The following is a 21,576-nucleotide window of genomic DNA, read 5'->3' on the forward strand; positions in this document are numbered from 1 at the left end:
GATGAACTTTAACTAAAAATAATGGGAAGAGTGTGCAGAGGGAAAGAATGACTGCAAATGGAACTGGGTCACTAATGTTCACTAATGATGCAAATTCTAATATTCATGAAACTAAATTTAGGGCATTAATCGCTGATCAGATTCAGTCAACTGCTGCAAAAGTGATAGTGTGGCGCCACACAACACAGGGGGATAGTGACAAACTGAACCAGGGGCTTCTTTAAGCAAAGAAATGTAACAATCTTAAAGCTTGGACGTCTTTTACTGTTTGCGAAACTGTAAGCAGAGAGACTCACTAACAAGCAGCAAAAAAACAGCTGCAGAAAAGGCCTGGCAGAGCGTCACAAAAAAAATGCTGATTAAAGAAACTTAAAAAATGAAAACATTTCTGTCACTGCTAAACTTAATGTCACATATGTAAGCAGATATATAGATAGAACATTTTGGAAGACAAGTAACTGTATTCGTTTTATTGATTATTTGTTTATTTGCTTAGTTTTATCCACTACTTTTTGGCAGTTCAATGTGGTACAGGTGTAAGTGTGTGTGTGTGTGTGTGTGTGTGTGTGTGTGTGTATGAGACAGAAAAGCAGATACATACAAAGAGAAAGGAAGCAGGTAAGGTCAGCATAGTAGAGTACCATCTCCTGATAGTTCACCTGAAGAGCACTCTGTTTGTTTTTGATGTTCATGGGAAGACATGAGACACTGTACAATACTGTCTGTTTTTTATATTGCATCATTCTTTATCATTAAATTAATTAAATGGTGCATCCAATAAGCACATATTAAAATGCCATATTTGGATTTATTTATGATGAATACGAGTACATTGCTAAAACTCTTTTTTTTGCTTGTGAATTGTACAACAGAAACACAAAGGCAGGTATAGGGAGAGAGCATGGGGTGATCTGGCTAACCTTTCTTCCCTGTGCCTTTAAATCCAGTATAACTGTAATTGTGTGAAAATGTAAATGTAAAAATGTTATTAATATGTTGCATTTTAAATAAATGATCACACTTGAGCAACCAAACAGTAATTAAAAAATCCCTATGATGTTTCTACAGCTAGCTAGCTTATTAGCTAGGCTAGCTTAGCTACTTAGCTGCGAGGATTCTAGTTGCTCCTTTAGCTGACCGATATAGACTATATTCAGCCATTCAAATAATATATTGAGTACACCTAAACTGAAAAGAATTATTTTATTGAAATGGAAAAACGTGAAGTATTAAATGTCTGCATATAATAACCGATTCATATTAACTGTCAGGCTAACTCCATTTTATTAATACAGCAGATCTAAAACAACAGAAATTAATCCAGCCTAAAGTGTTGGATCAGAAGAAGCTGAAAGCTTTGCAGAGTCCAAAGATGCCGAAGCTGGAGGAAAGCATACAAGCTAACAGCTTAAGCTAGTTAGCTGTAGAAGTAAAGATGGATTTCTTTGAAGAAGCTTAAAATAAGAATAATGACATTGGCCAGTTAAGTAACTTTGTATTAACAATTCAAAGCAAAAGCAGTTTCTTACTTTATTATTTTTATCAATATAGTCTAAGGAACACAGTCACTTACAGGCTTTAAATATCTAACACGATCTTATATAAGTAGTTTTGTTTTTTCGGTTTCTGTTATATAAAAACTGAAGATTATAAATTGAACTGGATCTTAGCAGAGGGTAAATACTCTACCAGACTGAACTGCAGAGCTATTAAAACAGGAGGTTTCACTGCTGTGACACTAGATGTCAGTCTTTACAAAGCTGCTGCTTGTGGATTCTCTTCTTGCAGCCTGTCTCCTTTTTCAGCTGGCTGCTAGTCTTTTTTCGTTTTTGATGCAACAAAGTGTGGCCTTATTTCAGTGATCAGGAGCCCAAAGCACGCAGCACAGAGAAATACACATTTTAGAGACAGACTGCCCGTTCCCTGCAGGTACATGAACCAGAAGATGCTAAGTAGTTTCAAAGCATTTAGCAAAGGGTGACTGAAAGAAAAAGCTTTTCACCCCTCACATGTGGCTCCAAGGTCAAAGATACAGATTCAGAGTATCCAATTTCAAACCATAGCTAAGCACAGTTTTATATCTCCGTGCCACTCTTTTAACAACTCCATCTATTTCCCTAAAAATGCAATATTTTATGAGAAGATCATGGGTGCGTGGTTGAATTATTATCAGGAAAGATGATCTGAGCTATGTTTCCACATAAACTTAATCAGCCATGTCATCATTCTCACTCCATTTACATAAATTGGAGATTTCATTATCGAACAGTTGGTGGTTAATGTGAACTTAATGGCAGTTAATGTGATTGTTGAGGTCATAATAGATCTAATTAACAACATGTCTAACAATGACAGGCCTGTGCAGACGAGCTGCTTCTGCTTGACTATTGTCATGAGGTTCAAGTGTCTGTCTGTGCTGAAATGTTGGGAACCTCTTCTCCCTTGCGTACCCCACTGACCTAGATTTCAATTGTTTTCGGCCCGAGACAATGGGGGGGGGAATGGTTTCATAACTGAACACAATACCTGGGAGTTTTTCAACACGATTGTTGTTAATGTCGCATTGTAGTGTGAGTTTGTGCTGTACTGTGCATTGTGCGTTTTCTCAATGTAACCTGCTCAAGCAGCCAACCACAGAAAAGCCTGTGAACCCCTCAGTAAATCATTTGTGAACTGTTCAGCAGATGATGTGCATCCATGTGAATTTCTGCAGAGAAGCTAGTATATTCCTTGCTGCTTCTAACAGACCTCTCATATTTCCTCAATAAAACATTACTCTCCTGAGGAGTGTGGTGCTTTTAATATCGATTGCAGAGAAATATGTTTTAGTCAGTGCTTCACTGAAGGCCTGAGACAGATGTAGACCACTGAATAACCTTAAATGCCAGCAGGTCCTAAAACTATACCAGCTACACTGATCTGTCCTGAAACCTGGGGAAGCTAACAATCTTAAAGTAGTCATTTAATCACTAGACCACAATCTGATCTTAACCCTCTGATGGTCATAGTCAAAATAGGGACCATTTTGGGTCCCGACGACCGTAAAAGGGTGTAAATTTTGACGACCAACCAAGAGTTAATTTTGTTTGTTATGTGATAATAATAAAAAGCAGTTTTAAAAATACTGTTTAAATCCTGTCTTTATTGCGTCACAGAAAAGTGAAATTTCCGTCCACTGTCTGGTTGAGTGCTGCAGTTTTAATTTAATTTAATTAATTTAATTAAAGCCCAGAGCTGCTAGTCAAATGCTCTTGATTCACTGTTCATCAGCTTAGGTGACCACCTCTATAAAAGCAGAGGCAGTTTGCTGGTCTAAAATATTCAAGTGTGTGCTAACACAACACTGAGTAGGAAATACTTCATTATTGATCTTAAATAGGAAGGGTTATAAGGCCATTTCCAAGCCATCTGAAGGCCATAATTCTATAGTGAGAAATAGTATTCACAAATGGAAAACATTCAAGAGAGTCGCCAGTTTTTCCAGGAGTGGACATCTCAGCATATTCACCCATGCAGTGTTCAGAGAAACTGCAAAACATGAGCCGTATCTCAGACTCTACATGCCTCAGTTAGCACGTTAAATGTTAAAGTTCATGACAGCAGTTAGAAAAAGACTGAACAAGCTTGTTTGGAAGGATTGTCAGCAGAAAGCCTCCTAAAGAGAAAAAAAAATGTCTTATGGATAGATGAGATCAAAGTGAAGATGTTTGGTCATGGTGCACAGTGCCACATTTGGAAAAGAAATCAAATACTGCGTACCAGCACAAATCACATCAGCTGTCAAGCACAGTAGTGGAGGGATGTTGATTTGGGCTTATTTTGCAGCCACAGCACTTTACAGTGTTAAACTAAAAGATTCTAGAGTCAAATGTGAGGCGTTCTGTCTGAGAGCTAAAGGTTGGCCCAAATTAAAATACAAAGGACAATGATCCCATGCACAGCCTGATTGAAATACTGGAGATCTGTACATAGGTGAATGTCTGTAAAGCTCAATGAAAAGAAGCAACACTGAAAGGCACAGTGGGAAAAATTTCTACACAACCATGTGAGAGACTGATAGATACACAGTGAATGATTGCTTCAAGTTGCTCATGAAGCTGGGGTGTGCTTAGTTTCTCACATGACTACACAGAGTCCTGCAAAGCTTCTTTCTTTCTTTCTTCTTTCACACTCATAGATCCCAATAACAACAAGCAGAATGACAAAACCTTTGCCTTAAACTGAAGATCCTGAAATGTGTCAAAGGAACCGTTGGAGAACAGAACATCACAGATGTAGAAGTTGGCAGGGGGAAAAAAGAGAGCGCTCCATGTTTGGTAGATAGATGAAGGAAGATTCATCAAAAGGCAAATTAATCAAAGGACATCAACAGCAAATGGGGAAGGGATGAAAGAGTGCCGCCCGTTTGTTCAGTCCCGCTCTGCTCCTCCCGAACCTGCTCTCTGATCTCATCATGCCGCACGAGTGCATACAGGGGGCTGGAGCACAATGAGTACCACAAAACATATGCACATTAACAAATGTCTAAGCAAAGCTTGAAAAAGAAGAAGTGCAATTAGCGCAGTTTGTTTAACTCAGAGTGGTTTTTAAAGTCTCGTGTTTTCATATTTGACTGTTTGCGGTTTTCCAGTGTTTGAACTTACGTAAGCAGAAGCTTTGAAACATAAACACACAGTCACACACTAACACATAGTATATAATGCTGTCAGTGTGAACTGTCAGGGCTGGGTTGTGGCAGCAGTGGACGGCCCTCTTTGATAATGCTCTGCTAGATTGGGCAGCCGCTCTTTTTATCGTTCAGCCGGTTAGTTGGCTCTGAGTTGACTCCAATTTGTACTCCTCCTTTGGGTTTGTCAGCAGAGACCACTTTGTCCGTCCATCTAGACTGTGGCTCCATGTTGTCAGAACATGTTGAATTTTGTTTTTATTCAATATAATCACTCTTAAAAACTACTAAAGTTGGTTGTTATACCCCAGGAAGCTAAGGTAATGGGGGGAAAGCAACACAACTTGTTCAGTTTGAAAAAGGAGACATGAGGGTAAATTAGCCAATTAAATACATTTTTCTTACTAAGTAATCAAACAAAAGCTGCTATCACGATCAAAAGAAGAAAAGCCCAACAAAACCTAGAAGCTGATCAAAAGAGTAAGTCAAAACAGTTGAAAATTGCCAAAACACCCTCCTTGCCAAAACACACACACAGCTCACAAGCTGCAACACAAAGGCGCTCTAGTACTGGAGCTCGCCTCTCTGTGGCCTTAAGTACTCTGGCCTAATGGCTGGGTAGTCAGCTGTATAGTCACTGGTGGCACCTAAGGCTGGAAAAGCCTCATTCACAACCAGAAGTTAAAGCAGGCAACTCAGGTGGTACATGTGCAGTAGCTGGAGTTGGGTGAGAAATTAGCTCAATCAGTGGACCTTAACAGATTTGAGCTAAATGGTTAATAAATAAATAAATGACAAAAAGAAAACACTGACCACGAAAATAAATACATATCTGATTTAAAATGATCGGTAATGGTCAAAAGAAGTTATAGAAACAGCTGAAACAGCCCACTTAAAGTGTGGCAATCAGTTGAAATTGTTGATGGGATGGAAACTGCTACAAGTGTTTAAACTAGCTTAACAGCTAGCTGTTAAATTGATTAGCGTAGTAACAACAATTAGTAGACAAATGGTTTAACTCAAGCCAGTAGTTATGGATAAATGGTTGAAGCAGTTTTCTAACCACAACTGATAAATGGTAAGCTGATTATTTATTTCTAAACATAAAGTGTAAGTTAAAAGTAGAACAGATCCAGCTTAAAAATAGATTAAATTAGTGAGCATGTTAGCTCCACTACAGGGATTTGGGACTATGCCTACATCAGATGAAACAGTATAGCTGTTTTTTCCAGATTTTAACAGCTGGAATAGCCTTAAAATGATTGTTCTCATCTTTAGATATCACTTAGCGACACTTAGCATTTATTGTTTATGCTCCTGAGTCTACACTGTACAACTGCAACTAATGACGTCACTTAACCACTGCCTTTATGCTGCATTAACCTTGTTTTTTTTAATAGGGGGCATAGTCCTGTTGATTTATTCATCTAATATTTTTACATAACAGTTTTATACTGAAGAGGATTAGGGGGAAAAAAAGTGGGCGCGTCTTTTTTTTTTTTTCTTTTCCTGAATTCTGAGATTAAAGTCAGAATTCTGACTTTTTTCTCAGATTTTTTTCCAGTGGCCCTAATCCTCTTCCGTAGTTTTATCCCTTACATTTCACAAAATCTTATTGCTTGCCCTGTGTGGCATTTTCTCAAAAACCTATAAATATTCATTTTAAAAAAGTTTATAATGTAACATGTCTATGTAGTAGGAAATTGTTCTGACTTTTAACGTGCCCCTATTGTTTTGGCGGGTGAGAATATCACCATAATCTACAACATAATTCAAGTTGTGGTCTTAATCAAGGATTTCTCTTTTTCTTTAAAAAATACATCATGTTCCTGAGCAGTCTTTTACTGTATCTTTATGTAACAAAAGCAAAGTTCAGCAGAGAAAGACAAAAGTGATGTGAACTGACAATATTTTAATGGGGGGGATAAAAGACTGTAAGTGATCAATGGAGGCGGCATCCAAGTGATGCCCGGAGGACGGCTTTGATGTGGCCATCCTCAGAGGGACGCCTGGGACAATGCCCTCTTTGAGGGGCATGGGCAATGGCAGACACTTCCCTCTCCCTCGCTCCTGCTCTCTCACACTCAGCCTCCCTCTGTTTCCTGCTTCCTCCTGCAATACTATGACTCTTTGGTTTAGATGCTTATACTCTGCATCATTTACTATCCTTAACTGTATAACTTTCTCCCTCTTTCTATCGCATTAATTCAGACAACACCCCCTTCCTCAAAGCCCAGCCAATCGCTCTTCTTCCCCCCCTCCTCTGTATCTCTCTCGCTCCCTCACTCGGTCTTCTTTCATAGAACCAAGCCTCTTTGTAATGTCCAGCCTTGGCAAGTTGCGCCCGATTTGCTGTCACAGTCTTAATGAATTCATCTGTTTGTGTATTGGCCATGGGAGCATTTCTCCCTCCCTCTCCCTCTCTTTCCTATCCTCTACCCCCTCCCTCTTGCTTGTGGTCCCCTGAGGGCTCTATATATACCAGGGACTACTCCAGGCATCTATTGTTCCTCTAAGTAAACTTACAGACAGATGCCCTGCACCACAGTTTGGGAAAGAGCCCAGAGAGTCAGGAGGAGGGAGACAGTTAGTGAATGCATAGAGCTGCCAGACAACAAGGACCTGGAAACACTGCAGACTCATCTCCAGCTCATCTGCATCCTCTTCAGTCGTTCTGTGTGTCTCTTGCCTGCCTGCTTCTTGCCACTGTGGAGTGGAGGTCTGATGCTCTGACAGCATGCCGCTGCTGGTGTCACTGCTGCTTATGGGGCTGGACTGCTTGCTGGGAGCCCCAACAGGAAGAGAGGTCTACATGATGCCCCAGAGTGCTCTTAAAGGTAAAACTGACCCATCATTTCTCATTGATGGCAGTTTGTGTTAAGAGTGGTCACAGCTGTAGCTATCTGTGACTATATTTAGGAGAGCTTATGTCAGATGTCTTCAGTAGCAAATGTGTCTCTTGCAGAAAACAAATAGTAATGCTTAAAGCATTACTACCTCTCAGTGAGTCAAACACAAGAAGAAACATCTGGGGATATTGCTAGTCTGAGTGAGATTCACCTTCAGTTTGGCACATGTACACATCTAATAAAAAAATCTAAAGTTTTGCTTTCATGGATTTTTAACTTCAATGCTTGAAAACAACACATTGTAAAGAGCACAAATGTAAATAATGAGTACTGACCAATTTCAGCACTACTCTTCAGGACCTGTTTGAAGCAGCAAACAGTTGTTTAAATTAATTTTATTAGTGCTGTGTGACCTTTAAATCCTACAGTAGAGCACAGTGTTGAGGGGCCTCTGGCCTTCTCTGGTTGAGGTGCTGAGTACAGCAGAGCCTTCATGCAAGTGACTGGTGATGGCAGTGTGATTGGAACACGGGACTATGGGTCCCAACGGCCCCGGGGCTGCCAGCCTGTGCCCTTAGGGCCTGTCCCTGCCCACCAGCCTCTGCCCGCTCAGCCTTGGCCTTCTAATTAAATCTTCAATCAGTATTGTTGTTGTTACTGGCGTATCCTGTGATGTTTTGCGGCACAGAGGGGGGCAGCAGGGTCGGCGGCCCGATTGAAGTGTGTCTGTAGAAGACTCACCAGGGTGCTGAGCGTGAGCTAGCTTCCCCAAAATGCTGCCAATGAGCTCAAAGAGCAGCATGAGAAAAAAGGGGGCTACTCACACACATACCAGAAAGCTGCACCAATTCACGTTAATGCTTACATACACTGTGTTCCCACAGCAAATGACTGTCTTCCTTATGATGACCTAGATGTCCTTCTTTTTAAAATCACTGCCACAAACTTCTCCTCAAAACAAAAATTGGGTCATTTTATTGATAATAATGCAAACAAGTCTCTGCATATGTGTTCAGGAAATAAAATCTCACAGTAGAACTGATTGAGTTTGGAATTCATCCCAGTGCAGTTCTGGACCTTGGAGGCAAATATCAGCGTATGTCATTGCACATCGGCTTGGCTGATTTATGTTGCTCATCTGTATTTTCTTCTCTTTTCTTGCACCTTTCCTTTCTCTTCTTTTCTTTTTCTTCCTGTCCTTCCTGCAGCTCTGTCTGATCGGGGCACTGTTGTGCTGGAAGCAGCCATGGCCAGTGCTCTATCCACTCTTGAGCGTGCAACGTCTGAGAGAAGCCGGGCTGAAGCCAGCTGCCGGGGTTGTGTTCCCTGTCTGTTTCAGAACTGCGGACAGCTGTCAGGGTCCTGCTGTGAGTGCAACATCATGCTTACTTGCCTGTTCAATCCTGATCACCTTTTAGTCACATCGAGTCACCGCTCCACCACCGCTATATCTTGGTGTGTCTTAGATGTCCCCTTCTTGTCAACAGCGTCTTCTTCCAATGCTCTATCAGAGCCTAGCTGTGAGGTCATCAGTAAGGCCCAGAAGCTTCAAGGTGAGGCGGAGAGGAGCTGGGCTCTGAGTCAGGCCTGTGCGTACTATCAGCATCGCTGCCCACCTGGTGAGGCGGACACGGAGAGCTGCATCAGGGTCATGGGGGAGAGCTGCAGCGCTCGCGTCCTCCAGTGCAGCCTGCTCAACACAATGCAGAACCTGGAACCGGCTATGCAGACGCACGCACAGGGTGAGCGGAGACATCTTTTTACACACGCAGAGGCATTAGATTTAATTGCTTTGCATCGTTTTTCACCAGCGATGCCTGTTCTCTGTCCCAGCAGCAGTGTGCGGTCAGAGGTCAGCCACAGTGCAAAATGTTACCCAGCCTCGCTCCAGGATTGTGGGCGGCTCTCCTGCACCTCCAGGCAGCTGGCCCTGGCTGGTTAACCTGCAGCTGGATGGTGCCTTGATGTGTGGAGGGGTTCTGGTGGACAGCTCCTGGGTGGTCACTGCCGCACATTGTTTTGCTGGGTTAGTGTGCATGTGTGACTATTTTCTTTGCAAAGACAGATGAGATAGTAGTCAAATTCACAGCATTTAGCATTTGTTAAAACTGTCTTTTGACCTCTGCAGCAGCCGTAGCGAGAGCTACTGGACAGCTGTCGTAGGTGAGTTCGACATCACCAAGACTGACCCTGATGAACAGGTTCTCAAAGTGAATCGCGTCATCCCCCATCCGAAGGTAAAAATCCAACGTGCAGGATCATAGCTTTTAGTATTTTAATTAATCACCGATTTATTGATCAGGGGCAATAACAGGTCTGTCACGTCTCTGCAGTTCAACCCAAAGACATTTAACAATGATATAGCACTGGTGGAGCTGACTTCTCCAGTGGTCCTGTCTCAACATGTCACCCCAGTGTGTCTTCCTTCTGGTATGGAGCCCCCCACTGGCAGCCCGTGTCTGGTGGCAGGCTGGGGCTCCCTCTATGAAGGTGAGTTCAGTATCCTATAGACACACTGTGTCATGCTAGCCTCAACTTATTTTTGTATCCTACCAAATCAATAATGGTGTATTTTTGTCCATAGATGGCCCATCTGCTGATGTGGTGATGGAGGCCAAGGTGCCCCTGCTGCCTCAAAGCACCTGTAAGAGTGCTCTTGGCAAAGAACTGGTCACCAACACTATGCTTTGTGCTGGTTATCTTTCTGGAGGCATAGACTCTTGTCAGGTGGGCACATTAGAATTTCTGGGTTTTCTTTTTGAATTATCTTTATCAGTTACTGAAGTGGCACCACTTTAATTCATTGTAAACCATAAACTATCACCTGCAGGGAGATTCTGGCGGCCCCCTGATCTACCAGGACCGAATATCTGGTCGATTTCAGCTCCATGGCATCACATCCTGGGGAGACGGCTGTGGAGAGAAAGGCAAGCCCGGCGTTTATACGCGGGTGTCTGCCTTCTCTGACTGGATTCAGGCAGAGATACAAAGTAAGTTGTGTATTTATATCAATATAAAGTAATCTGACATAACCTCGCTTTACCGTAAAAGTAAACTCATCTGAGTAATTTGAAAAGTATTATCAGTGGCTACTCCGTAATACTGACATACTGCACTTCATCATGAAATCATCACTTCTACTTCTTCTTTTTAGAGTCATTTGGGAGCCGTGAGCCTACATGTCCAGAGCTTCTAAAGACAACTGAAATGACAGAAGAAGAACAGAGGTCAGAGTTCAGCTCTCTGTGTCGCTTCTATAAACTGACCTGTCCTTCTGGTCAGTCTGCCAGCGCTTGCAGCCGACTGGCCGAGGACAAATGCCTCACACGCTTCAAGAAATGCCGTGAGTACTTTTATTTGAAACGCCTGGCTTCATGAATGTACAATAAATACCTGATATACTGTTTGCGCTGAGTTTTCTGATCTTTCATTCTCTCTCCATCATCTAGAGTTGCACTCATTCTTGCAGACCCTGCTGGACTTGCTCCAGAGGGCCGAGGACTACATCAGGGACAAAGTGGACTTGACTTTCTTCACCCAGACTCTGCCTCAGCTTGTGGAGCATATCTACAGCACAGCTTTCACTCACACCAGAGAGAGGCGGGACCTAGGCCTGAGCCACAGTCTTAAACAGATTGAAGGTACATGACTGACAGAGGATGCCTGTCATGTTTTGCTGCTTGCTGCTGTAACAGGTGTTTTATTACTTGCAGAACAGCTAGGTGGTGCTGTGGTGCCAGCAGAGGAAGGCCCTTCTCCAGTTCCCCCAGCCTTATTCACAGACGTCGGGGCGTTGGTGGATGACTGGGAGAAATACCTGAGAAGCATGGCCGATGATGTGGATGAACAAAACCCTGACACAGATATCTCCTCCAAAATCAGGAAGCAGGAGGACAACCTTTTCTTGCAGGTGCGCTGTTTAATGCTCAAGAATAAAGTGATGCATGGTTTATCTTACACAGACGACAATTTGAATTGTATATGTGTTTAATTTAATGAATAACTGCATGTGTACAAAGTAAACTGTGGTTAATTACAGCACAAAACAAATCCCAGTAAGATAAAACAATGAAAATCAAACCTAGGGAGGGTTAATGTGAGTTTCTTTCAGCTACGGCTTCACTTTGTTTCCGTATGTTTTAATTTCAGCTTAATCTGAACATCAAAATCTATTTTTAATGTCTCCAGACACAGGACTCCTTTCTGCAGCAGCTCGAGGGAGAATATCAATCCATCATCTCAGCTCTGCATTCCAAACTGGACTCCAGAGCTGCTCCTCCCATCCTGCACTTGGACACAGTCTACCTTCAGGAGGAGTCTCCGTCTGTCTTTACTCCATCCACTGGAGCGCCGGACCACACCCACCCACCCTCGTCTTCCTGGGTATCACAGAAGCCTTGGTCACTTCTGACAGCGTTCATAAATGATGTTAAGAATTTAAAGGCACAAAGTAGGATTGCCACAGAAGCAGGATCGCAGAGTGAAAGCTCATTTAGTGAAGAAGCTACTGCTAATGAAAAACGGAGAGGCGCGTCAGAGGATTTGACATTTTCTGAGAATGGAGACAGCACAGAGTCAACAACTGTTCTCCAGCCAGTCACTGAGAGCGCGCCCACAGAGACCGCTGACCTCAGACAGGCTGCTGTCAAGCCTTTAATTCTTCACAGAAAATACAGGAGCCTTGTTCACAGGAGGCAAACGACCGGCGCCAACATGAAAAGTGTGTGCCACATCTTTATTCAGACAAGTTTCATTACATATATTCCAAAATGCATGTGCTCAAGTGTGTTTGTTTCCCCCCTGTAGTTTGTCCTGGAGTGAGAGAGTCTTCACAGAAAGTCAGCCAAGTCAGAGACTCTTACAGCTGGGTGTTAAACATCCCGAGCAAGAATCTCCACATGAACTTCCAGGAGGTAAGTCCCAGTAAGATGCATGCAATATTCTTTTTGAAACAGCCTTTTAATGAGCTCTCTCCTTTCTTCAGGTGTTAGTTGATCTGGGCTCCAAGAATGACCGAGGACTTTACCAAGCGCGGGTCAGAGCTGTAGTTGGAGGACGACCTTTGACCTTCTACAGTCTTGTGGGCCTAGAAAACGATTCTTTCTACCGCAGCGTGCCGAGGATCATCGCTTTGGCACTGGAGGCTCTCAAGTCGTAACTGCTGCCAACGCTAAAAAGGAGAGATGATGGCAGAAAGCCTCTCCAAGTCAACTGAGAAGCTTTTAACAGACAGATGCGTTGAAAGCACGCACAGACTTTACTTCTTGCCTCTGCTGTTTCCTGACTCTAAACGAAAAACATGAATGTATCAACCCACTTACTGACCACCGGTCACACCACAAGCTTTTGTATGTGGTTGTAGACGCAGCCTTGTCTAACGTATGAACCCGAACAAAAATGATAAGTTATTCATATTGTCTTTTACAAAGGTTGAGCCTCTTGTAAAGCACATACGTGCTATATATATTATGTAATGTTTATTCTTGTAATATTTATTTGTATAGAGAAAAGTATTTGTATTTTTGTAAAAAAACAAAACAAAAATTAAGGTCTATAAATAAAAAAGTTATTAATGTTATGGGATGCTGTGTTTATTGTAAGGAAAGATTGAGTTAGCAGTAATGCAGCTTCTGATCTTCCCGTCTTTGTGACCCCACATTCATTGGTTTCACCCTTTGAGCAGAGCTTTACGGTCAGTGCAGCAGCTGTTACTGTGATGACAAGAACCTCCGTGATTTCTCTTCTTAAGATGGGTAATTTTAACAGGATCCAGAAATACACCACCCTCTAGAGTCTCTTATTGTCTGTCATTATCCACAACTGGCAAGTTTAAAGGAAGTGGCACTCTTTGAGCAGCAAACAGGCCCCCATTATTGCTTTGTGTTGACTTTTGCTTCTCTAATCCTGTATTTGAGTCTTTAAACAATCGGTTGAATTAAGCCGGTACTTAACGTTGTGATCACAGACAGGTAATTTCCCAGAAAAGGAACATACAGGGGCAAGACAGCTGAGTAAACACAGATACATACCTCTGTTACATCACATTAACTCCTGCTTTTGACCTGCGTGCTTAAGTGTGTGTATTTTTGTGACAAACATGCACGTACACACACACAAGTCATGACAGGACACAAATGTGCTGGCATCCAGGGCCTGGCCACTCATCACAGACGCTGTGCTGTAAATGGACAAGACTTCCCACCTGTTGTCTTCTCTGCTGTTTGTCAGTTTTTTTTTAGTTTCTGGCTTGTTGTGCTCTTTCTCTCTTTAACACCAGATCTGTCTAATCCCTCTGTTGTAAAGAATAGATTTAACTGAGACTATAAAACTGAGAGTTTTAGATATCAGTGCTGGGCCGAGTGTGCTTTGAGTTCATTACAGAGAATTGCGTTCATGTAACTGAGCAACAATAGACGGGTGCACCGAACAGAATTATAATGCGACATGTTTAACACTGGAGGGCAGCCATGGACAGAGTACAATGCTCAAACTATGGGTGTGTGTCTGTGTGACAGCTGGCTATGCCGTGCTGGAAATCCACTTTTGGATTTTACCCTAACAATCACCCAGTCACCAACCCCCAACCTTCAGCCTTCCCGTCAACCCGAGCTTCGACCTCTGGTGGGAAGCACACACGGGTGCCCGAGTCCGTGCGTGTCACATTAGTGGTTGAGGGTTTGTCTGGGACAGCACTGCACAAAGACACGCTGATGGACTTTGGAGCTCCGTGCACTCTGCCACTCTTTATTGGAGTGTTGGTGTTTTGTGCCACAGGTAGGAACACTAAGGAGCCACTGCACAGTTTGAGGGAAGCAGTTTGGGTTTCTTGTTGCTGTGATTTGCATGCTGTTGTTTTTGAAGACCAAAGATGCTGCTGAGTGTTGCTTAGAAACAATATGCTTTTTTTTTAGCAGTCTATTATTTTCACTAATTCTCACTGTGTTTGCATTCAAACAAAGTGCAGTACACTGAAAAGCACTGATCACCAGACTGTACAGACCATGTGTTGTTGGCATTTTCACTGGTAAATCTCAAAACATCTGTTCTATCTAAAAGATCTAATATACATTTGTCAGTGCACACAGTCCCACTCATTTTGTTATGCTGATACTATACATGTGTTCTCTTTCACAGTCGACTATTAGTCTGGTAACTACATTTTTAAAAAATTATTGAATATTTGAAATATACATTTTAATAGTCATTACTACTTTGTTTTCTCGGGCACCAAAGGACAATTAAAAGCTTTCCTCCATAAGACAGTTTGAAATTGTTTTTAATAACTTTTTTTGTTTTTTGTTATTTTTCCAGTTTGTTAGTAAACTGAAATAATCTTTTGTGCGCTGGTGGTTTTTACAAAACAAATATTTTTATAATGTAGTTGTCTCTTCATTGATCATTTGATTATTACGACAAAGTTTCTCTGGGAAATTAAACTTTGTCAAAACATTCACGAGAGACTGTTTTTACCCGTGCACTTCAGCAGTTTTTTTGTTAGGCTTCCATAATGTTGGGGAGATGAAAGAAGTAAGTAGAGATACCTAATCTTCTGGCTTAATAAGTTCTGAAGCCTACATTTCCCATCATGCAGCTCAATAGCATTTTTAATCAAATGCCCATACCTCCTATATACTAACTTCTTTCATCCAGTTTTTAAAGCAGGCTGTTTGTTAATAATTTTGCCACAAATCGAAACCGCGGTAACCATGTTGTAATCTCAAACGTCACAGTAGAGCTGATGCAACTATGGAGCAAATATTCCTTATGACGAGCAGACAATGCAAGAGATACGATCGAAAAGCTGCGGGCATCATCACATAAACATAAAAATCTCTACACAAGACTTCTGGACTTATTTCAGCACGGATGCTACATCTGCTTCACTTCATAGAAGTTCCATTGTGTCCCCTTGCATTTGTGTCTCTAACAAGTTACAAAAATAAAATCAGATGTACTGGAAGACATCTGGACGTGCCTGAGAAGATCTTGACCAGAAGATCAGTCGAATTCAAATCTTTTACAACTTACTATCTTTATTTGCTGATTCCCACAGCTTTTTGGATTGTCTGGCTATTTTACCTGCTATAAAAATGCGCAGATCGACCCTTTAAATCAACCTGCTTTGTCGTGGCTGTTCATGTTCTTGTGCGCAGCCTCGGCAGCCAACCTTGAAAGGGAGCTGTTTAAGGATTTGATGAAGGGCTACAACAAGAACGTTCGGCCCATGGAGAAGAGTGGAGACATCACTAAAGTCTCCATCAAGATGACGCTCACCAACCTCATCTCTCTGGTGAGTAGAGCTTGTCCTGGTGCGTATGATTAGCCAGTGATGACCCTGACCAAAACCCTAATTCTCACATTAGACAATCAGGATACATCATTTTTATTTTTATTAAATTATTCTCCCAAGCCATGAGCAAAGTCTAACTGACACACATCAAAAATGTAATATTTTCGTCTTCAAAACGTAGGACAGGCTAGGGTTAGAGTTGGGTTATCATCTATAATGACCTCAGAGGGTTATTGTCTATGGTTGCAATGTTTACCAAACTGTGTCCTCAGAATGAAAAGGAGGAGGCCCTGACCACCAACGTCTGGATCGAAATGGTAACTTTTGGAGGTCCTTTTTTAGCTTCTTTCAAAAATACCCAGTTTATGCATTCGAAAAGAAGTCAAACCTGCAGTGTTTCTGTGTGTAGCAATGGTGCGACTACAGGCTGAGATGGGACCAGTCACCCAGGTCAGCTCTGTATGGGAACATCACCTCTAGTCTGCGTGTCCCCTCCAAAAGCATCTGGTTGCCTGACATTGTACTGGAGAACAAGTGAGTGAATCCACCTTCAGATATGAATTTTCCATTGAGATATGAGTTTTAATGGTTAGGCAGCCATCATGATACGTCTCTGAGGACTTTTTTGGGCTGTTAGTTGAAGCATTCTAAAATATTAATTAACAATAAATTCATTTTCAGGATAAATGGGAACATTAAAAATGCATTCATACAATCACCCATCAAATCATAGTTGATTCTGATATTTGTTTATTCAGGAGACCTGTGGGTTAAATCAGGTTTCTCTGGACTAACCAGTCTGCTTAAAGCCTTGTAAATGCACCTAAAGTACTTTGAAAGTAAACCAAACAACATGTGGGAGGCGAAGAAAGCATTCACCAAAGATGTAGCTGCCTTTTTTTAAAACAAAACTTCGGTTCTGTTTTCTTTGAGCTGCACCAACCCTAGTGAAAGGTAAACATTACATCGTGTTTCTAAAATCTCCTTTCCTCTGTGCTCGCCGAGGAGAAGCACAGTGGTGCAAAAATGGAAGCAAAGGGCAGAGTTTAGGTAAAAGAAGTCATGAGTGAACTTCAGATAGCGCTTTCAGGTTCTGCACTCTCACACTGTTAGAGGCAGATTTCGTTTTTAATACTATTGCAACCATTTAAAAACACATATTATCACATTATGATGACAGATGTATTTGTTTCCAGGTAAAGTTTCTCTTATCTAAGATAAATCTACAAGCCTGTACGTGTGAAATCATGAATGAGGCCTGATGTGTGCATGCGTGCACGAATGTATGCAATTAACTGCAGATAAACCATACACCATCTTTCTCATCTTCCTTCTGGTCCGTAGCATTGATGGACATTTTGAGGTAGCTCTTTACTGCAATGCACTGGTGTCTCCTGATGGCTGTGTGTACTGGCTGCCTCCTGCTATTTACCACAGCGCCTGTGCCATCACTGTGAACTATTTTCCCTTCGACTGGCAGAACTGCACCATGGTCTTCCGGTAAGAGATCAGATGGGACTTGATCTGTACAAAACGCAAGCAATCACAAGTCTGTCACCCCCAACCGGTCAAGGGAGATGGTTGTCCCTCCCCCAGCCTGGTGCTGCCGGAGGTATTTTGTTAAAAGGGAGTTTTGCCTTCGAACTGTCACCAAGTGCTTGCTCATCGGGGGTTTTCTCATTGCTGGGGTTTTCTCTGTATTATTATAGGGTCAACCCTTTATGTAATTTCTTCTTATATAAATAAAATTTAATTAAAGGCATGACATGTAAAAAGAATCCAGAGTGTCTAAATCAACAGCAATCAGCTTCCTTCAGTCATGTTACCTTCTTGCTCTTGAAGGTGTTGACTGGTCGACTCTGACCGCATGTTCTGTGCCATGTGTTCAGCTCGCAGACTTACAGCGCCAATGAGATCGAGCTGGTTCTCACAAAAGAAGATGACGTCACATTAGAGTGGGTGGATATCGACCCAGAGGCCTTTACAGGTATTTGAAGAATAGATTTGAAATTAGTGAACACAATAAAGACATCCATTGGTTCATATAAAGAAGAAGAAACTTTTTTTCTTGTGATAAAAGACTATTAAAGACTTTTATTTTGTGTTTTTTAGAGAATGGAGAGTGGATTATCAGACACAGACCAGCCAAGAAGGTGATCAACACTCAGTACACCAAAGATGACCTGGAGTATCAGGAGCTGGTCTTCTTTCTTATCATTCAGAGGAAGCCTGTCTTCTACATCATTAACATTATTGCTCCCTGTGTCCTCTTCTCCTCCCTCGGCCTGCTAGTCTACTACTTACCTGCCAAAGGTTCTTCTTCTTACTTTGTGTAAAGTGTGATCATAAACCCATCAGGCATAACATCATGACTATCTGCCTAGTACTGTGGTGGTCCATCTTTTGCTGGACTCCACTAGAGCCCTGAAGGTGTGCTCTGGTATCTGGCACCAAGATGTTAGCAACAGATCCTTTAGTCCTAAAATGTTTCATGGCAGGGCCTCCATGAATTGGACTTGTTTGTCCAGTACATCCTGCAGATCCTCGACTGGACTGAGATCTGGGGAATTTGGAGGCCAAGTCAACACCTCAAACCTGTTCTTGTGCTCCTCAAAGTATTCCTGAAACATTTGTGTCAGGAAGCACTATCCTGCTGAACGAGGCCACAGCCATCAGGGGATACTGTTTCCATGAAAGCTTTTTCATGGTCTGCAACAATCTTTACATAGGTGGTATATGTCAAAGTAACATCCACATGGATGGCAGGACCCAAGGTTTCCCAGCAGAACATTGCTCAAAGCATAACACTGCCTCCACCAGCTCACCTTCTTCCCATAGTGCATCTTGGTGCCAGGTGTTTCCCAGGTAAGTGATGCACACACACCCGGCCGTCCACGTGATGTAAAAGAAAAAGTGATTCATCACACATGGCCACCTTTTTCTATTGCTCTGTGATCCAGTTCTGACGTGCACATGCCCATTAGACTGGGGGCATCATGCAGCTATGCAATGCTTCTTCCTTTTAAAAGGGAGTTTTGCCTTCCCACTGGCACCAAGTGCTTGCTCATAGGGCGTTGTCTGATTGTTGGGGTTTTCTTTGTATAATTGCAGGGTCTTTACAATTAAAGCACATTGAGGCGACTGTTGTTGTAATTGCAATATAAATAAAATGTATTTGAATTGAACTGTAAGGAATTTTGGAGTGAATATGTAGGTCTGAAGCCCCATATGCAACAAGCTACAATGGACTGTGCATTCTAACACTTTTCTATCAGAACCAGCATGAACTTCTTCTGCAGTTTGAACTACAGGAGCTCGTCTGCTGGATTGGACCCCACGAGCCAGCCTTTGCTGCCCATGTGTCAGTGAGCCTTGGCTGCCTATGACCTTGTTGCTGGTTCACCACTGTTTCTTCCCTGGACCACATTTGGTCTGCAGACCAGTAACAACTCATAAGAGCTGCAAAATATGAGATGCTCTGACCCAGTCGTTTAGCCATCACAATTTGGCCCTTGTCAAACTTGCTCAAATCCTCATGCTTGCACATTTTTCCTGCTTCTAACCTCAACTTTGAAGACAAAAAGTTTACTTGGTCCCTAATATAGCCCATCCACTAACAGGTGCCATGATGAAGACATAATTAGTGTTATTCACTTTACCTGTCATAATGTTGTGCCTGTTGATGTACGTAGACAGTGAGTCAGGATTTTATTCATACTTTGACCTATGATCATAGAAATACAGTGACGATCTAGCCGTTGATGCATACATTAGGTCAAAACTGCACCACCCTGACTGAGTGCTGGTTTTGGTTTTACAGCTGGTGGTCAGAAGTGCACCATGTCTATTGTGACTCTTCTGGGCCAGACTGTGTTCCTCTTCCTCATTGCTAAGAAGGTTCCAGAGACTTCTCAAGCGGTGCCTCTTATTGGAAAGTAAGCGGCTGATTTTCAGATTTCAGCTCAGAGTTTTAGGTTTGTGTTGAAAATGATACGAACATTTGACCGCAGGTATCTGATGTTTGTGATGTCGGTGACCACCATGGTAGTGATAAACAGTGTCGTAGTCCTCAACGTATCCCTGAGAACCCCAAACACTCACAAAATGGCAGACAAAGTCCGGAAGGTGAGGCTGTGTCTGAATCATTTGAATATCTTTTAAAGCTGCTCAATGAAGGGAACACGTCTATTTAGCTGTGATTTCATCTTAAACACCGTGTCACCCTCAGATCTTCCTAAACATCCTGCCTCGCCTACTTAGGATGCAGATGCAACCCTGGACACCAAACGCCAGCCATGCATCAGAAATGAGAAATGGTGAAACTGTGTCTGCAGGCAGGAATGGTGTCCACCTGGTTCCCTGCCGTCGCCGCAGCTCTATCACTGTCATCACTAAGGCGGAGGAATACGTAATGAAAACAGCTCGGTCTGAGCTCATGTTTGACAAACTCAGAGGGAGAAATGGATTGATGAAATCAGTGCTGGAGAAGCTACGTAAGTATTTGAAAGAGTTTGTTACACATTCTTTTTAAATTATTTGTAAAACTTTTGACAGTTTAGGTTATCCTTTGAAATGCATAAATATAACACGTAAATATATGGCTTTTTGTGAATATATGACTCCAGATGATGGGCTGGAGGGGGGTACAGCACAGCACCTTGTTAATAGTCTAGCAAAGGCCAGTCCAGAGCTGAAGCAGTGTGTGGTCTCCTGCAAACACATCGCTGAGACTGCAAGACAGCAGAATGACTTCCAGAGTGTATGCTTAACCATTTTACTCTTTGCACATTTGCAATGGACATTTAGATGAGGTCTTAGTTGGGAATGCCAGAGCTAATAGCAATGTATCATCTCACTCAACCGCAGGAAAATGAAGAATGGTTCCTGGTTGCCCGTGTCATCGACAGGGTCTGCTTTATTGTCATGGTGTTGGTGTTTTTTATCGGCACTGTTGGCATCTTCTTGATGGGCCACTTCAACCAGCCGCCCTCTACACCTTTTCCTGGGGATCCAAAGAAGTATCTCCCTCCACTACACAACATTACTGCTGTAGCAGGAATGGAAACAAACGCCTTAGGGTGAACCAGGGAGAAAATGTTTGATGTTATCACTTTAGCCAGAGTGAGAATCTGACAGCCTTCATTAGTGATCTTTCACTAATGACTATGATACAAAGAATGGAGAAGATGCAGCTGTATGTGTTTTCTGCACAGGTGCCTGCTGTGGGGCTGCGGACGATCACAGAAGCAAGTACAATCCACTGCACCATTGTGTGAATGCATACTGTATCAGCTGTCCTGGCTGTTGAGATTGTTTGTGTTGCATTTAATGCTGTAGAAGATGGTCTCCTTACTTACATCTCAGTGTTTGCTCTAAGTGCTGTTCATTTTTAACAAAACTATGGGCACAAGCCACGAGACATGGTGTCGACCACAGATTTCATTCGTTGTACGAGAATCTTTCTTTTTATCAATAAAAGCATTTTAATTGTATGATTTTTGTGACTGAGTCATTTTTGAGGCCAGTGGAAAGTTTCGGCCCCCACCCCTCCACTCCCAAACCTGCCACTGAAGCACAAATATCCTGCACAGCCCCCCTCCTCTGGAAGCATTTCAATTACATGACTGAGTGGTGCCTTTCTACCCCAACAAAAGGCAGATCCGGCTGGTTGGGATGGAAACAGAGTCGTTTTGAGATGGAGCTGAAGTCCGAAAACACTCACAAAGCCAAACACTGCTATGTGAATAGCCACACAAACACACGGGGGGTAA

General features: G+C 42.4%; 2 protein-coding genes across 2 annotated transcripts; both read left to right on the plus strand.

The window, feature by feature from the left end:
* The first annotated feature begins 7,158 nt into the window (after positions 1-7,158).
* On the plus strand, positions 7,159-13,052 carry prss56 (serine protease 56). Its single transcript, XM_085438699.1, has 14 exons — positions 7,159-7,503; positions 8,724-8,882; positions 9,003-9,257; positions 9,352-9,541; positions 9,644-9,752; positions 9,849-10,005; positions 10,100-10,242; positions 10,346-10,505; positions 10,670-10,858; positions 10,965-11,156; positions 11,229-11,425; positions 11,704-12,235; positions 12,322-12,428; positions 12,500-13,052. The coding sequence occupies exons 1-14, from the start codon at positions 7,404-7,406 to the stop codon at positions 12,671-12,673; spliced, it is 2,664 nt and encodes an 887-aa protein (XP_085294825.1). The 5' UTR covers positions 7,159-7,403; the 3' UTR covers positions 12,674-13,052.
* Positions 13,053-14,036: 984 nt separating this feature from the next.
* On the plus strand, positions 14,037-21,291 carry chrng (cholinergic receptor, nicotinic, gamma). Its single transcript, XM_085438582.1, has 12 exons — positions 14,037-14,289; positions 15,669-15,805; positions 16,078-16,122; positions 16,215-16,339; positions 17,150-17,305; positions 17,695-17,792; positions 17,918-18,118; positions 19,626-19,740; positions 19,816-19,930; positions 20,034-20,298; positions 20,431-20,564; positions 20,672-21,291. The coding sequence occupies exons 1-12, from the start codon at positions 14,037-14,039 to the stop codon at positions 20,885-20,887; spliced, it is 1,860 nt and encodes a 619-aa protein (XP_085294708.1). The 3' UTR covers positions 20,888-21,291.
* Positions 21,292-21,576: the final 285 nt, after the last annotated feature.

The sequence above is a fragment of the Copadichromis virginalis genome, linkage group LG18 (assembly GCF_057382275.1).
Source record: "Copadichromis virginalis isolate Kocher_CV1m ecotype Utaka linkage group LG18, C_Virginalis_male_GT1.1, whole genome shotgun sequence".
In the NCBI taxonomy this organism is placed as follows: domain Eukaryota; kingdom Metazoa; phylum Chordata; class Actinopteri; order Cichliformes; family Cichlidae; genus Copadichromis; species Copadichromis virginalis.

Bases quoted from the DNA above. Each gene is read 5' to 3' on its own strand.
- prss56 (XM_085438699.1), top strand. From the start codon at position 7,404: ATGCCGCTGCTGGTGTCACTGCTGCTTATGGGGCTGGACTGCTTGCTG. The intron at 10,006-10,099 runs GTGAGTTCAGTA...TTTTGTCCATAG, and splicing joins CTGGGGCTCCCTCTATGAAG to ATGGCCCATCTGCTGATGTG. The intron at 12,236-12,321 runs GTGTGTGCCACA...TCCCCCCTGTAG, and splicing joins GACCGGCGCCAACATGAAAA to TTTGTCCTGGAGTGAGAGAG.
- chrng (XM_085438582.1), top strand. From the start codon at position 14,037: ATGCCGTGCTGGAAATCCACTTTTGGATTTTACCCTAACAATCACCCA. The intron at 16,340-17,149 runs GTGAGTGAATCC...TCTGGTCCGTAG, and splicing joins GACATTGTACTGGAGAACAA to CATTGATGGACATTTTGAGG. The intron at 20,565-20,671 runs GTATGCTTAACC...ACTCAACCGCAG, and splicing joins AGCAGAATGACTTCCAGAGT to GAAAATGAAGAATGGTTCCT.